Genomic DNA, 15,744 nt, shown 5'->3' on the forward strand with positions numbered 1-15,744 from the left:
AATGCACATAAAAAAAACATGCAATTAAGTCATGCGCATAAACTACAATGGAAACACATTCACCGAATAAATCCCTCGATGCACAACAAAAACCTAGGTGACTGCCTCAACAGTGGATATGATTGGATAAATGGACTAACAGCATCTAAAGTGTTGGTTTGGTCGTTCTGAAATGCCTGACCCAAAGTCTGTCATCAGAATGATTTGGTTTAATTCCCTCCCAAAAGCGTCTCACATGATTGTGTTCCCAAACACCAGCATCTGATGGTAAGAGAACATGACCATGTTTGTGTTTTGTCTGCGTGCTCTGAGTTGCAAGTCATTTATGATGGAGGAAAAAAGAGCCACAGTTTCTTCCCCAATTGCAGCAACTTTCATTTTTATTACTGATATTTTTCTCCAATTTCTCTGTAAGTGACAATTTCTCTTGGTCACATGGGATGGAAATGCTGCTTTATTCTCAAATGTTTAATGCGATATTCAAATTTTGTGCACAAGTTAAATTCGCAACTTGGAAACATAGCTAATATTGACAAATATATTATCTTGTAAAATGTGTGGTCAGTACCGCCGCACCCTATACACAGAGTAGGCCTGATTGCGAATTTGAAAGTGAAAAACGAGCGCGCATTCAAAAGCAATATCCAGCATTTTGATAGCAGCTCCCTGATGCCCGCAAATTAAATACAGTGTAATTACCCAACTATATAATTGCGAGAGAATGCAAAAGCATTGGAATACATTTTTTTCACCCATCACATCTCATCCCCATGTCCCTTTAGGGGCTCTGTAGAATGCATTATTCCCTTTCCAAATAACTAATGCCAGACTTCACAAGTGCTAGTGAGTTATCCTTGTATACTATAATAATGTGATTCCTGGTTTTACTAAATACATTCTACATTTTTATATATAAACTAGCGAGAATGTTGTTTATAAAAATAAAAAAAAAACACCAACAGGCCAAACAGTAGACATTTATAATATCAGCCATCAAAAATAGTTATTGGTTCTCTGTACCAGCCATTACACACTTCTACATTTTTTTATTTTTTATGTTTTTGAAAGAAATTTATCACCAAGGCCTATTTAATAAAAAATAGTCCAAACAGTAATATTGTGGACATTAAATGGCTTTTTTGAGGTAAATGTTTTGACATCTTTCTACGGTTAATTGTTTGATAGACAAAGTTTGAAGAACATATATTTTTTTAGTTGATCATTTTTGATCAATTTATTGTGTCCTTGCTAAATAAAATGATCAGTTACTTCAAAAACAAACAAAAAAACTACTTAGTGATCCCAAACTTTTGAACCGTAGTGTATATTATATTGGTTCATTTCATTTTCTCATGCCATTTCTATGTAGTTTGTCCGTAGTTTTTATTTTCGTACTTACTACTAAATGTTCTAATAAATACATGCAATTTGTTTTATTACAATTTTATTGCAAGTTATTGCATAACTGACTGTTTTTAAGTGAATACTCGCCAAGACTGGAATTTTTACATTATTTTGTGTATTTGACTGTTTAAACGCACTAAGCAGCGAAAAGAATTTAATTTAGTACTGAGAGGCGGATTTATGTGCGCGCACTTTGCGTGTGAGCACAAAATCTGCGTGAATAAGAAAATTATAATACGTACATAATATGTGCATTTCCAAGCTGAATTTCAAGCCCTGTAACACCAACAATATTCATCTGGAGCAAATGAAATGAGTGAGGGAGGGGAGGCAGGTTTGAGTCAACTCACTGAGTGAGAAAGCGCAGCTGGATATTCTGCGGAAAATGAGTGTTGAAAGCATTTCAGATATTTCAGCATCGATATGTATCGAAAAAATCAATATAGAGTTCTTATAGAGTTCAACTCTAGAATCAATCTAGAGTTGATTTTTCTAGCTGACTTATGAGCTATAAACATTAAATGCAATGCAAAGGTAAATGCAACGTTAAGCTGTTTTATTGACATCTTTTGGCAGTTAAAACATTGAGTGATTACAGGAGACATGATACAGTAAGTTGTACTGTATCTTTCAACATTCCTTCTGATTTTCATTCATGTTTTAGTGCTGTAGTAGTAAAGAGGAAAAGATGATTAGTTCACATGTGCTCTGATGATACTAGTAACAATAACAAAAGTTTAGATGTACACACTTTTTATGCACAGTATTTATTTTTCAATGAACTTTTTATATACAAACCTGATTCCAAAAAAGTTGGGACACTGTACAAATTGTGAATAAAAAAGGAATGCAATAATTTACAAATCTCATAAACTTATATTTTATTCACAATAGAATATAGATAACATATCAAATGTTGAAAGTGAGACATTTTGAAATGTAATGCGAAATATTGGCTCATTTTGGATTTCATGAGAGCTACACATTCCAAAAAAGTTGGGACAGGTAGCAATAAGACCCGGAAAAGTTAAATGTACATATAAGGAACAGCTGGAGGACCAGTTTGCAACTTATTAGGTCAATTGGCAACATGATTGGGTATAAAAAGAGCCTCTCAGAGTGGCAGTGTCTCTCAGAAGTCAAGATGGGCAGAGGATCACCAATTCCCCCAATGCTGTGGCGAAAAATAGTGGAGCAATATCAGAAAGGAGTTTCTCAGAGAAAAATTGCAAAGAGTTTGAAGTTATCATCATCTACAGTGCATAATATCATCCAAAGATTCAGAGAATCTGGAACAATCTCTGTGCGTAAGGGTCAAGGCCGGAAAACCATACTGGATGCCCATGATCTTCAGGCCCTTAGACGGCACTGCATCACATACAGGAATGCTACTGTAATGGAAATTACAACATGGGCTCAGGAATACTTCCAGAAAACATTGTCGGTGAACACAATCCACCGTGCCATTCGCCGTTGCCGACTAAAACTCTATAGGTCAAAAAAGAAGCCATATCTAAACATGATCCAGAAGCGCAGGCGTTTTCTCTGGGCCAAGGATCATTTAAAATAGACTCTGGCAAAGTGGAAAACTGTTCTGTGGTCAGACGAATCAAAATTTGAAGTTCTTTTTGGAAAACTGGGACGCCATGTCATCCGGACTAAAGAGGACAAGGACAACCCAAGTTGTTATCAGCGCTCAGTTCAGAAGCCTGCATCTCTGATGGTATGGGGTTGCATGAGTGCATGTGGCATGGGCAGCTTACACATCTGGAAAGGCACCATCAATGCTGAAAGGTATATCCAAGTTCTAGAACAACATATGCTCCCATCCAGACATCATCTCTTTCAGGGAAGATGACAATGCCAGACCACATACTGCATCAATTACAACATCATGGCTGCGTAGAAGAAGGATCTGGGTACTGAAATGGCCAGCCTGCAGTCCAGATCTTTCACCCATAGAAAACATTTGGCGCATCATAAAGAGGAAGATGCGACAAAGAAGACCTAAGACAGTTGAGCAACTAGAAGCCTGTATTAGACGAGAATGGGACAACATTCCTATTCCTAAACTTGAGCAACTTGTCTCCTCAGTCCCCAGACGTTTGCAGACTGTTATAAAAAGAAGAGGGGATGCCACACAGTGGTAAACATGGCCTTGTCCCAACTTTTTTGAGATGTGTTGATGCCATGAAATTTAAAATCAACTTATTTTCCCCTTAAAATTATACATTTTCTCAGTTTAAACATTTGATATGTCATCTATGTTGTATTCTGAATAAAATATTGAAATTTGAAACTTCCACATCATTGTATTCCTTTTTTATTCACAATTTGTACAGTGTCCCAACTTTTTTGGAATCGGGTTTGTACAATATTTACTCAATCCACTAAAAAATATTTGAAAAAAAAAAAAAAAAAAAAAAAAAAAAATTTAACTAGAGTAGATACCAATCCATAGATACCATCTCAAAATAGACAAATACAAAGATAACTCAAAATGAGATTTGCCAAATACTCCTTTTGAGAAAAAACGCATATTGACCAGCACACAAGTTATCAACAAGAATGTGCTTCTGGTTAAATCTCTATGAGGAGTTAATCACAGTGTAAAACACGTAATTTCCTGTTGCCCGCAGGTGGCGCTATGACTGTAACTGAATATTGTCATGTAGACGTCTTCAGGCCAGGACTCTAATAAAACATGTAAAGTTTGGGGCAGATCGGACATTGTATACGAAGTTACAACAACTTCCTTTTTCATTGCGAAACATCAAACTTTGTCAGGCCGCCACGGACACGGCCTTCAGCGAAAACTCAAGATCTTTACAATTTAACGTCGCAAAGGCTTTTAGATTAGACTGACCAAATATGATGTTGATCTGATTAAAGCTCTAGGAGGAGTTCGTTAAAGTACAATGTCTGGAAATGGAAAAAACTGCAAAAATTTTGCAGAGAAAACTCAAAATATCTCACTTTCTGTTGAGTTTACAGATTTTGCATCCAGGGACTTTTTTGTAGGTATTGGGCTGTTACATCTGTCTACCCAAATGTCATACCTGTACGTGAAATGTAGCGCGAAGGGGGGCTTAATTTAAATTTTGTTGGTGGCACTATTGAGCCATTTTGGCACATCTAATTCTGAAACCCATATCAGACATAAATTTTCACCACTTCTGACACATGTGCACAGTTTCATGAGTTTTTGAGCACGTTTAGACCCTCAAAAATGCGATTAATTTCGGAGAAGAAGAATAATTGACCGAGCAATTACAATAGAGTCCTCACACCATCGGTGCTCGGGCCCTAATAATGTTTGTTTGTCTGTTCTTTTGCAACTTCTGTCTGTCCATTTTCAAATTCCCAAGCATTCCAAATAACCAAGTTTTTCCCCGTTCATCCTAACAGCAAACCAAGAGGAAGTTGGATGATGCTCATAAGAGACTTGAGTATCTCTATGACAAGCTGAGAGAACAAACAGTGAGTATTTTGCTGTTAACAAACACACACTTTTATTTAATCCAGTCAGTGTATGCTAATGTAGTGTTGCGTGGTTTCATTGCTACAGTAATAACAAAGCCTCAAAGTACTGCTGCCAGTCATTTTTTTTTTTACTGCCGTTGTTTATATATTGTAATTGGCACAGTGATTTTCCAATGGTTTGGTTGAGAGACAAACTTAGACACCGTTTGTTCTCTCCAGCTATCTCCAGCTATTGTAGGTGGTCTTCACAATATGGCCCGCAGCATCGAGTGCCGCTGCTACACCGACGGACTCAACATCCACACGCACATCGTAAGCAACAGCAACTTCAGTGAGACATCCGCCTTCATGCCAGTTCTAAAGGTGGTGCTGACGCAGGCCAACAAACTGGGTGTTTGATGTCCACTGTCTCAATGTGCGTACACAAACCAACAAGTATTCTCAAAAAACCCTCAAGCCATCATTCCGCAAGGACCAGTTGTGCATATATTTTGCCAGTTTTAACAGATTTGGTTTACAGTCACATTTTGTTTATTTGTTTATTCTTTTGTCTTCTTAATATTCTTTGTCACATGTATTTTAATGTTATTACATATTTGTAATCATGACAGAGCAGAGTGCAATAGGGCTTTCCCCTTTTATGTCTCGAGTTTTAATGGTAATTTAGCTTCAAAAAATGAAATGCGTTTTATGCTTTAAGTGAAGAGTAGTCTAAGCAGTGAGCTAATTGTTTCCAGTGCACCGTGCATTATTCTTTAGTCACACCATTCATTTGGCATTATTATTATTATTATTTTATCTTCCATTTTTGATTATCACGATTATCTCAGCTCCTCTCCATTTCAATTCATTTTCTGGAAATCTTCTCTGATATGATTTATGGCATAATTTCTGCAGATGAAGCTTGGATATGGCAACAAAATAACATGGTAAAATATTAGCAATTAATTTTTATTGATTCAGTATGGCACTCATACAATTGGAAATTTAGAATTAAATCTTGATTCATATTTGTGCCATAATAATGCTGCCTGTCTTTATTGTACGTCACTACATGTTTTAAACATCTTTTCAGATAATGGATCCTACTTCTGATACAAAGTGGAAAAAGAAAGAGGATTGATGCGTAGAAAAGAAAAAAGGTCAGGCTACAGTAAAGGAGAATATTATTTTTATAATAATCTTTTTTTTTTTTTTTTTAAATCACAGTCTCAGCTAGCTGTCATTCTGCAGTTTTACATATAGCTGCACAGAAGTTTTAGAGGCTTGCTCTAAAATGTTGGGGTTTTTAATGAAATCTATGTACTGTCTCAATAATTGAGGTTGTACTGTAAATCTGATGACTTTTGCTGTTTTATTAAAAACAAATTGAGACAGCTGGTTTGTTTCTTTTTTTTTATAGCTGTTTATTTTAAATGTTAAATTCATAAAATGTATGTAAGTTTTTACTACAGTATTCATATTCTGTACTATTATGCCAGTTTATACCTAATAATCTTATTTGCAAACATCTAATTAATTCACCAACATCCTTAACAGAACAGGAGTTGATTACTGTACTTTCAAATATAAATAATTTATATTTGTATTTTGTATTTTATTCAGATACATTTGTACGTTTGTCTACAGTTCTCTGGGGTTGCATGTATAATTGTTACTTTAACTTTTAGCTAGGTGTAGTTCAATATATAATACTTAATAATTATTAATTAATAAGATAACGTCTAAAAGACGTCTGTTCAAATTTCATTTTGGAACTATTCAACCATGTACCGTATTCGTACGTAACTTAAGGCACAGATAAATAACAAACCGTTGATCTCATTGCATCATCTTGCAGTCTATGGTAGCATAATTAACGCATTCAAAATGGTGCCATTTACTTTATTGGGACTACTATATGCTTTCCTTCAGTGAGAAAGGAAAAAATTCAACAACACCAACTCAGGTCAAGATGAAAACATGGACCAGAGTGATGATGTTCCACCTGTGGAGAGTAATGATGGTAAATGAGATGTTCGTGTTATGAGAATGTTTGGAGTCTGCACTGGCTCTACATCTGTTTAAAGCTTTTTTGAAGAGGAAGCCTATCCTTACGGACAACTGTTGGGGCCTTGATGAAGAATTACTCTCAAAGTCTTGGGTTTCCATGCCAGAACATTAACTTTATTATCAGAGATACAAAGCCAAGTTGGTCTGCAGAGAAACTTTAAAATCCTATCAAGGGACCTCTCCATAGTTCTTAGGGCTCTTTGAGGCCCCCACTTTGAGAGTGAGTGTGTGTGAGTGAGTGAGTGAGCGTGTGAGTGAATATGGCTGCGTTCCACTCCAGTTTTAGACACGCACTCACGAACTTCCCCTCGGGGGAATCCCTGCCGCCATTTTGAAGTGCGTTCCACTTCGTGAAGTGGATGAGGGAAGTTTATATGGACAGACCCTCCTGTGTGTATGTGGGTGTGTGAGAGTGAGTGAGTGAGTGAGTGTATGAGTGAGTATGTGAAAGAGTGTGTGTGTGTGAGAGAGTGAGTGTGAGTATGTGAGTGTGAAAGTGAGTGTGAAAGTGAGTGTGTGTGTGAGAGTGTGTGTGTGTGTGTAAGAGTGAGTGTATGAGTGAGTGAGTATGTGAGTGTGTGTGAAAGTGAGAGTGAGTGTGTGAGTAAGTGAACTTTGGATGAAAATTTTCGATAGCATCATAAAGCCCATTCTTTTGTAAGGCTGTGAAGTCTGGGGCCCCAAATTTAAATTAAATTATGAATCGTGGGACAAAAACCCTGTTGAAATTTTCCACCTCGAGTTCTGCAAAAACATCCTGGGTCTCCACAGAAATGCCCCTAGTCTCGGTTGCAGGGCAGAACTGGGCTGATTCCCTCTCCTATCTGAAATCCAGAAGAGAGCAGCGAAGTTCTGGTTCCATCTGTAAGACTCACCGGCAGATGCCTACCATCACTGCGCTCTTACATACAGAGCAGGACACCCAGAGAATGACCCCTTGCACTATTCAGTGGAAACACACCAACTAAATTCAACAATTCAATTAAAACTCTAAAAAATTAAAGAAATAGGTCAAAGAACCCAGGAAGAATACATCCATGATTGGCAGATCAAAGTAGCACAAATAAACAAATTGAAGTACTTTCACAAAATAAAAACAGATTATCAATTGGCACCTTACTTGATAAAAATGAAAGACTATCGTCAGAGAAAGCTCCTGACGAAGTATCGTCGAAGTAGCAGACAGACCTGGCTCTCCCGTGAGGACAGACTCTGCTCACACTGCATCCTGGGAGTGAAGGAGACGGAGCTGCACTTCCTCACAGAATGCCCAAAATACCAAGAAATCAGAGACCACTACTATCCCAAAATTAATAAAATATTTTCCCAATTTAACACCTGTAGCCCAACCCAAAAACTCTGTTACATTCTTGGCGAAGAAGCCAAATGTTCCAATATAGCTGCAAGATTTGTAGCATCTTGCCATCTCCTGAGGGACAACCAGAAAGAAACAAACAGCCAATAAACACACCCCTATTAGACCTACACACATGTATATAATGTTCAAATCCTAAGTTTCTGTATAATCTTTTTATTTATTACTTTTATAATTTATTTTATTATTTTATGTTACTACTATCATTTTTATTTAGTTTATTATTTTCTCTACATTGGCTCTACTCAGATGTTCAGTTGTTCTAAATAATTTTCTATGTTGGTTAAATGCTTTGGCAATACAAAATGTATTTTTTTTGTCATGCCAATAAAGCTATCTGAATTGAATTGAATAGATAGATAGATAGATAGATAGATGAGTTTATGAGTTTAAATGGCTTAGAAATAATACATAGAATGGCAGCTTCATTGAGTCTAATGGGCTTCAGTGTTTTTAGATTTGAATTTTTGATAAAAAAAAAAAAAAAAAAGCCCAATTCTTGAAAGACACGGATAACATTAAATAAATATTTTTTATCAGGTTAAACTGATTATTAGTCACTCAAAGCTTTATCCAAACCTCTCACTGTCAGCCGTGCATATCCGCCATGTTTTGTAGTTTTTTAACACTTTTTACTCGTGTTTGTAGTTCTGAAATGAATCCTCATCCAAAGCGCAGTGGGCTGTGGGCAACATATCCACACTTCGAAAATCTACCGGAATTAGTAGATCTTTTCAATATACTATGCTGTGTGAGAGTGAGTGAGTGTGTGAGAGTAAGTGTGTGAGTTTGTGTGTGTGTGTGTGAGTGAGTAAGTGTGTGCGAGTGAGTGAGTGAGTGTGTGAGAGTGAGTGATTGAGAGTATGCGAGTGTGAGAGTGTTTGAGTGAGTATGAGAGTTACTATGCAAGTTAGTGAGTGAGTGTGATAGATAGATAGATGAGTTTAAATGGCTTAGAAATAATACATAGAATGGCAGCTTCATTAAGTCTAATGGGCTTCAGTGTTTTTAGATTTGAATATTTGATAGTTGGAGTTTGATGGAATTAAAATTGACTCAATTAAAAAATAAAGTAATATCACTTACTTCATGTTTTTACTCTACATTTGTGCAATTTTGGAGGGGGATTCATAGTATTTTTAAATGTATATACAAATTTAACTTTTTTGGGTAACTTTTTATGTAAAATTCACTTTAAAAAACATCCACATTTCTAACTTTGATTAATGGAGAAAACATGGACAATGTGCCATGGTTTAGAAGAAGATTGCTGCCATCTACTGGAAAACAGACACTTTTAAAATTAAAATAACATGAAATTTAAACTACAGCCTGCAGAGCATTACTCAATGGCTGATTCGCCATTTCCACATAAGTATACATGTCGTTCCTGGAAAGTGAGTCCTGCATCCCAATTTGCCTACTTATACTATGCCCTAAAAGTATGTACTCTTTTTGTGAACAAAAAGTACATACTTTTGAGTGTGTAGCAAAAGAGTAGACAAGCTTTGGGATATACTATCACGTCATACAATTGCGTCTTTGCTCTCTGTTGAATCCTGTCACCGAAAACTGACCTGTCAATCATCTTAAATCCTCCACATTTCATTTAATTTCCTACCGTGTCGGAGAGAAATGTAGCATGTTGATCTGCAGTTGATGCGGAGAACTCTCCTCATTTTAATGCATAATGGTGCATTTAAAAGTTAATGGCCAAACGGATCTTTATAAAAGTCCACACTGTTATTGCAGATGAAATATATTTCATTTGCATTGGCATCCTTCTGTCTCAAAAGACAATGGAAACTGTGCCTGTGGGTCTTTAGACATTCACTGAGTTACAGCGCCTGCTGTAACTGTAAAGCCCAATTCTTGAAAGACATGGATAACATTAAATAAATATTTTTTATCAGATTAAACTGATTATTAGTCACTCAAACCTTCATCCAAACATCTCACTGTCGGCCGTGCATATCCGCCATGTTTTGTAGTTTTTTAACACTTTTTACTCGTGTTTGTAGTTCTGAAATTAATCCTCATCCAAAGCGCAATGGGTTGTGGGCAATATATCTGCACTTCGAAAATCTACCGGAAATAGTAGATCTTTTCAACATACTATGCTTTGGGACACACTTATTTTAATCTCACATACTATTTAGGATGGATAGTATGGACATTGGGACACAGGGTAGGAAGCTACAGGCAGGTAAGTTTTTATCAGGGTTGGATCTGAACTCTGCAGGACTGTGGCACTCCAGGACTGGAGTTCACCAGCATTTAGGTACTGGTTAGGTGGATTGGACATGCCAAATTGGCCGTAGGAGTGAATGTGTGTGTGAGTCCCTATTAATATGAAAAAGTGCTGGTAAGATGGAAATTCTTTCGATCACAATACTTTGTACTCTTGTAGGGAATAGATGTATGCCTTAGACTTCCTATTTTGAGTAGAGACACTCACTCATTAAATAGCCACTGCAAATGATTTCTTTATCCTTAAATGTTGTTTGTTCTGTTACTTGCCAGGCATGTTGAATACACCCTTTCTGTGAAGGTCTATGACAACCACTGGTGGATAGTATAGCCACACTTGAAACAAGAATATGTGTGTAGTCAGGGCTTCAAAGTGCATGTAGAGGTCGAGTATTGTGGCGTTTCTAGGGAAGGTCTTACTTTCTGTTTACTTACTATTGTCCACTCTTCAGCACCATTTATTAGGCTAATGGAGCAGATCTACTAGGACTGAGAAAACCTCTTTCGTTTCAGATTCATGTCGGTCAAGGTAACGTTAGTTTAAAAAAAGTATACATTTTACAATTATTATTAATAATATTTTCATTCTGATGCAGCGTTGCCTCACAGATTTGTCTGTGAGCTCTCTCAAAAGCGAATGAAGTCCCTCTCTCTCTCTCACACACGTTGAGCTCTCTCTCTCTCTCTCTGTTGTACACACGGTGAGAGAGAGCCAGCAAGAGACAGAAAAGACTCATAAGCAGTGCTTGAATTAAATCAAGTCTTATGGGGGGTCCTCGGCTAAGTCAGCATACTCATTGGGGACGTTATTTTGTAATGAAAAGGGATTCTTGGCTAGACAGGTAGTGCAGAGGTAGTTTGGTGGACAGTTCCAGACAGTGAGTGTGACAAAGAGGTAACCAACAAACCAAATCCTTTTTCCTCCATTAAAACTGTGGGTCGTGAGTAGACAACCAAGGATATCCTAGGATAACTGGGATTTGTGGTGATGATATGACATAGAGAGTGATTTCTTCAGTGTGAAGCAGGCCAACTCTTGAGTTTCAATGGGGAGTGTTTGATGAGTGATAAGACCTTTACAGATGAGACCATCATCAATGACAGTGATGATGACATGGTATTTGAGCAGTAGTAGTAGGCACGTGATAAGCTAAGTTGGACTTGGGACTTGGCTGTGTTTGTAAGAGATTGTCAATTTTGATAGCAAGGGTAACAAACTGGGAGAAGTCGAGGGAGTCGTCTTCGCATAGTAATTCTGTTTGTAGCTTAGCAGACAAACTTGAACGAAAAATGTGCTTCAAAGCGACAACATTAAACCCACTTTGTGCTGCAAGAGTGCGAAACTGAATGGCATACTCAGAAGCAGGTCTGTTGCCTTGATGTAACTGAATTAATTGAGTTGCTGCGTCCATGCCCAGCAGGATATTGAAAGACATCACAAATCAATTGAGTGAAGTAACTGTATGACTGTTGGATATGTGTGTTGTGATCCCAAACAGCTGTAGCCCACTCTAATGCCTTCCCGGTAAGCAAAGTCATGATAAAGGAATACTTTGTATGGTCTTGGCTAAAAATTTCAGGTTGGTTTGAAAAATGGATAGAACACTGTCGTAGGAAACCAGTGCAGTTGTCAGGAGAGCCATCAAACTTGTCAGTTAAAGCGAATCTTACCAGGTCAGGACGTGGGGCAGGAAGAGACTGAATGTACTGTGTCAAATGCTCGTTAGAGGCTTGCAGAGTCAATAACTGATGTTAAAAACCATTCAGCAGATCCATTTGATACTCAATGGTAAAATAGTTCCTCAAGCTCTCACATCAAGTACTGTAACGATGACACACTTTTTGAGTGTGACTGTTTTTTGGTGTGGTTTGGACAATCACCTCAATCAACAATCAACAAGTTCCAGCGGCTGCAACGACATATTTTTTGAAGAAATATATCGATTATGTTCTATGGTTGTGTGGATCATCTTATACAGTAGAGAAGGCACTTCCCAAGTCCATTCCAGTGAGAAATGTTCCTGAGTCTGCACTAGTGAAAAAAATACCCCAGTCCACACCAGTGAGAGAAATTCCCAAACATGTGTAACCCCTCACCCAGGTCCTACTCACCCCACTCTGCGCGGGCCTCGAACCTGGGTCTCCGGCGTGGAAGTCGGATGCTCTAACAAGGAGGCTAAAGGCTGCAACCTCTAGCATCAGTCGCTAGAGCATCTCTTGAGATCAGAGGAGTGAGGTTCACTCGCACAGCAACTACTAGCTGGCCTCCGTTACACATGCAACCAAATCCTCCACATCCCTGAACATCGAGACAATTTCATCCACTCCAGAATTCTCTCCAGAGTCCCCTGCTCCAGCCCCGATGTCAGTTATTAGTCTATTCTCACTCCAGAATCTGCTCCAACCCATAAGCATGCTCCAAAGTCTGAGCCAAGTCCAAGGACTACTAAAGCCTAAAGGAGGCAGAGGAAGAAGAAACGTAAAATCCAGCCCCTGACCACAGCCCAGTGTCTGCTCTAGCCCCTGACCACTGCCCAGTGTCTGTTCCAGCCCCTGACCGCAACCCAGTGTCTGCTCCAGCCCCTGAACACAGCCTAGTGTTGGCTCCTGCCCCTGACTTTAGTCTAGTGATAACTCCAGCCCTTGAGCACAGTACAGAGATGGCTCCAGTCCCTGAGTTCAGCCTCATCCTAGATTTCAGTCACCAGTCTGCTCCAGCCTCAGAATTCAGTAACCAGTCCATTCCATCCCCAGAATGAGTCCACTTCAGTCTCAGAGTTCTATATCGAGCTTGTTCCAGCTACCTGCACTGCCATGGCCCCCTGAACACCTGCACCGCCATGGCTTCCTGAGCTAACTGCACCACCATCCGAGACCTGGGTTCCCACCCTCCCTCACTGGTTGGATTCTGTTGGGCGTGAGGTCACGCCTTCCGGAAAGGGGGGGGGAGTACTGTCATGATCACCTGTAACCTCAGAACTTAATTTCCCACAGTCTTTTCAGGCTTCCACCTGCACACAGTCCACCATCACCTACAACTGATATCAATCACCCTTATCAGCTCCACACTGTAAAGGCCTGCACAATACCCTCCATGGTTGTCTGGTCTCGTCGTTCTACCTGAATTCTTACCTGACTACTTACCTGCATTACACTTACCTGTGTTATCCTCTTCTCTACTCGTCCATCTTTAGTTTCCAGTCGTCAGCTACCAGCTTCAGTCATCCAGTCCAACCACCGCAAGTCTTCACTATCTAAAACGGATAAGAACTGTCATCCACCACCAGCATTACTGCAATTACCTCTATCCCAGTTACTCACCTGCTGCTCTCATTGCTTGTTCTATGGCATTGTGTCAATAAACCTCTTGTTTGGAATATTACCTGTGTTGCATTCTTCTGTTCCGTGACACTATCTCTTTCTGACTCCGAGTGGAGGTTTACTATTCTCCATTTTTTCGCCAAAGTACTTCACCAGAGAGTCTAAGCAAGCAGTAAACGACATCATGCGCTTAGTGGTCTTTAAAATGTAAACACCCCCACAACTAAAGAGACATGACAACTAGCCTAAAAACAAACTTCAGTCACATGAATGATTGTAAATAATTCATAAAATTTACCGTATACACTACGTGGAAAATAAAAATATCTTGGGGACCTCCAAAGTCTATCCCCCCCTCAATTTGAGCACTGCTCATAAGCCTATGTAGCCGACCCGTATGAGATAATAATAATGAATAATAATAATGCTTTTTATATAATAAAAAATTACAATAAAAGTAAAACATTTAGGCCCGTGTATACAACCAGGAGAAAAAAAAGTCATATTAAATTAAAATTATAATTACTTTCAATAAAGAAAATGACTTAATATGCCTTCTTATTTGTCTTCTTTATTTTGTTTGGAAGGTCTCATAAAATGCATTGCTCTCTTCATTCTTCTTCTGGTCTTTGTACATTTTCAGATGTTATTGTATATTCATAAATAACAGCCTTTATCATTTTTATATTTTAGGTCTATACCATAAAAATAATTATTCTTTTCTCTCTTTTTAGTGTTGATTGTCATCTGATTGTTGTAAGTGATCAATCTAGCAGTCATCCTGCATGTCTGATCTGCCATGTTAATAACATACTGATTAGTCAGTAATCATTGATGAAAAATCAATGCATTTCGATTTGTACAGACATATGCATTATCTGACTATCTGATATTCAGTGATGCCTTTTCTTTTTCTCACCGTTTGTTTTTGTGTCAAAAGCTGCTACATACACCCAGAGCCATGCACGGGGGGCGCCCTGGTGGCTAGAGCCACTGATTCCACTAATCCGCTCTGCGTTTTCCCGCTAGCTCCTCAGTTAACAAAATATCCACGTAAAAGGCTGCAGGATTATTAAACGAACTAAAACCAAAATCGTGATTTTGCTTAAGCAGGGCATACACTGTGTGATTTCTGTGCAATTGTCAGGATCCTGCCCTGACAGTCTTGCCTTGTTTAATGTTTCTTTGTTTGTCTTGTGCATGAGCACATGGCTCTGTCTTTGTTTGTGTTTGCCATGTGCTCTTCTTGTCCAGCCTCCTTGTTTCCTGTTACTACACCCCCTTGTTTAGTCCCCATCTAGTTCTCATTTCACTAATTGTGTTAATCTGATCCTCATGTCCTGTTCCTTTTATACTGTGCCTCCTTTCCCTCATGTTCTTGCTGGTTTGTTGCGTGTGTTCTTTGCATGCCTTGTGTTTAGCCAAGCCTAGTCTTGAATTTATTCTCTTGATAGTTTTTGCTCCAGTCAAGTTTCAGGTTTTTGTTGTATTTTTACCTAGCTTTATTTTTTGGGTCAGTGCTGCCAATTTAGCAATTTTGTCACTAGATTTAGTGACTTTCCCGCCCCTTGTTGAGACTTTATTTCAACAGCCTAGCAACAAATCTAGCAACTTCTTGGACAAACCGCTTCTAGATTCTGTGACTCACCCACTGATCTATATTTATATTAATATAGATCAGTGGACTCGCCAGTATGACATCATCTAGTGACATTTAGCGACCAGTTTTAGCTATTTTCAGCTGAAAGCAATTGGCAACACTGTTTTGGGTTTTTTATTTCTTTTGTTTCCTTTTCTAGGCAGTTATAGTTAGTTAGTTTTTATTTTTTCCTCGTCATAGTTTTTCCAGTTTTTATTTT

At 38.4% G+C, this 15,744-nt stretch overlaps 1 protein-coding gene across 7 annotated transcripts in view; it reads left to right on the top strand.

Annotated features, from left to right (window-relative positions):
• sec31a (SEC31 homolog A, COPII coat complex component) overlaps positions 1-6,264 on the top strand; it is a 33,190-nt gene extending 26,926 nt beyond the window's left edge. For all 7 annotated transcript variants that reach the window (XM_051908096.1, XM_051908099.1, XM_051908101.1 and 4 more), the window contains 2 exons: positions 4,813-4,884; positions 5,107-6,264. In XM_051908096.1, the coding sequence (XP_051764056.1) occupies positions 4,813-4,884; positions 5,107-5,286 (252 nt within the window). In that variant the 3' untranslated portion in view covers positions 5,287-6,264. The remainder of the gene's footprint in view (positions 1-4,812; positions 4,885-5,106) is intronic.
• Positions 6,265-15,744: the final 9,480 nt, after the last annotated feature.

This window comes from Ctenopharyngodon idella, chromosome 10 (assembly GCF_019924925.1).
Source record: "Ctenopharyngodon idella isolate HZGC_01 chromosome 10, HZGC01, whole genome shotgun sequence".
Lineage (NCBI taxonomy): Eukaryota > Metazoa > Chordata > Actinopteri > Cypriniformes > Xenocyprididae > Ctenopharyngodon > Ctenopharyngodon idella.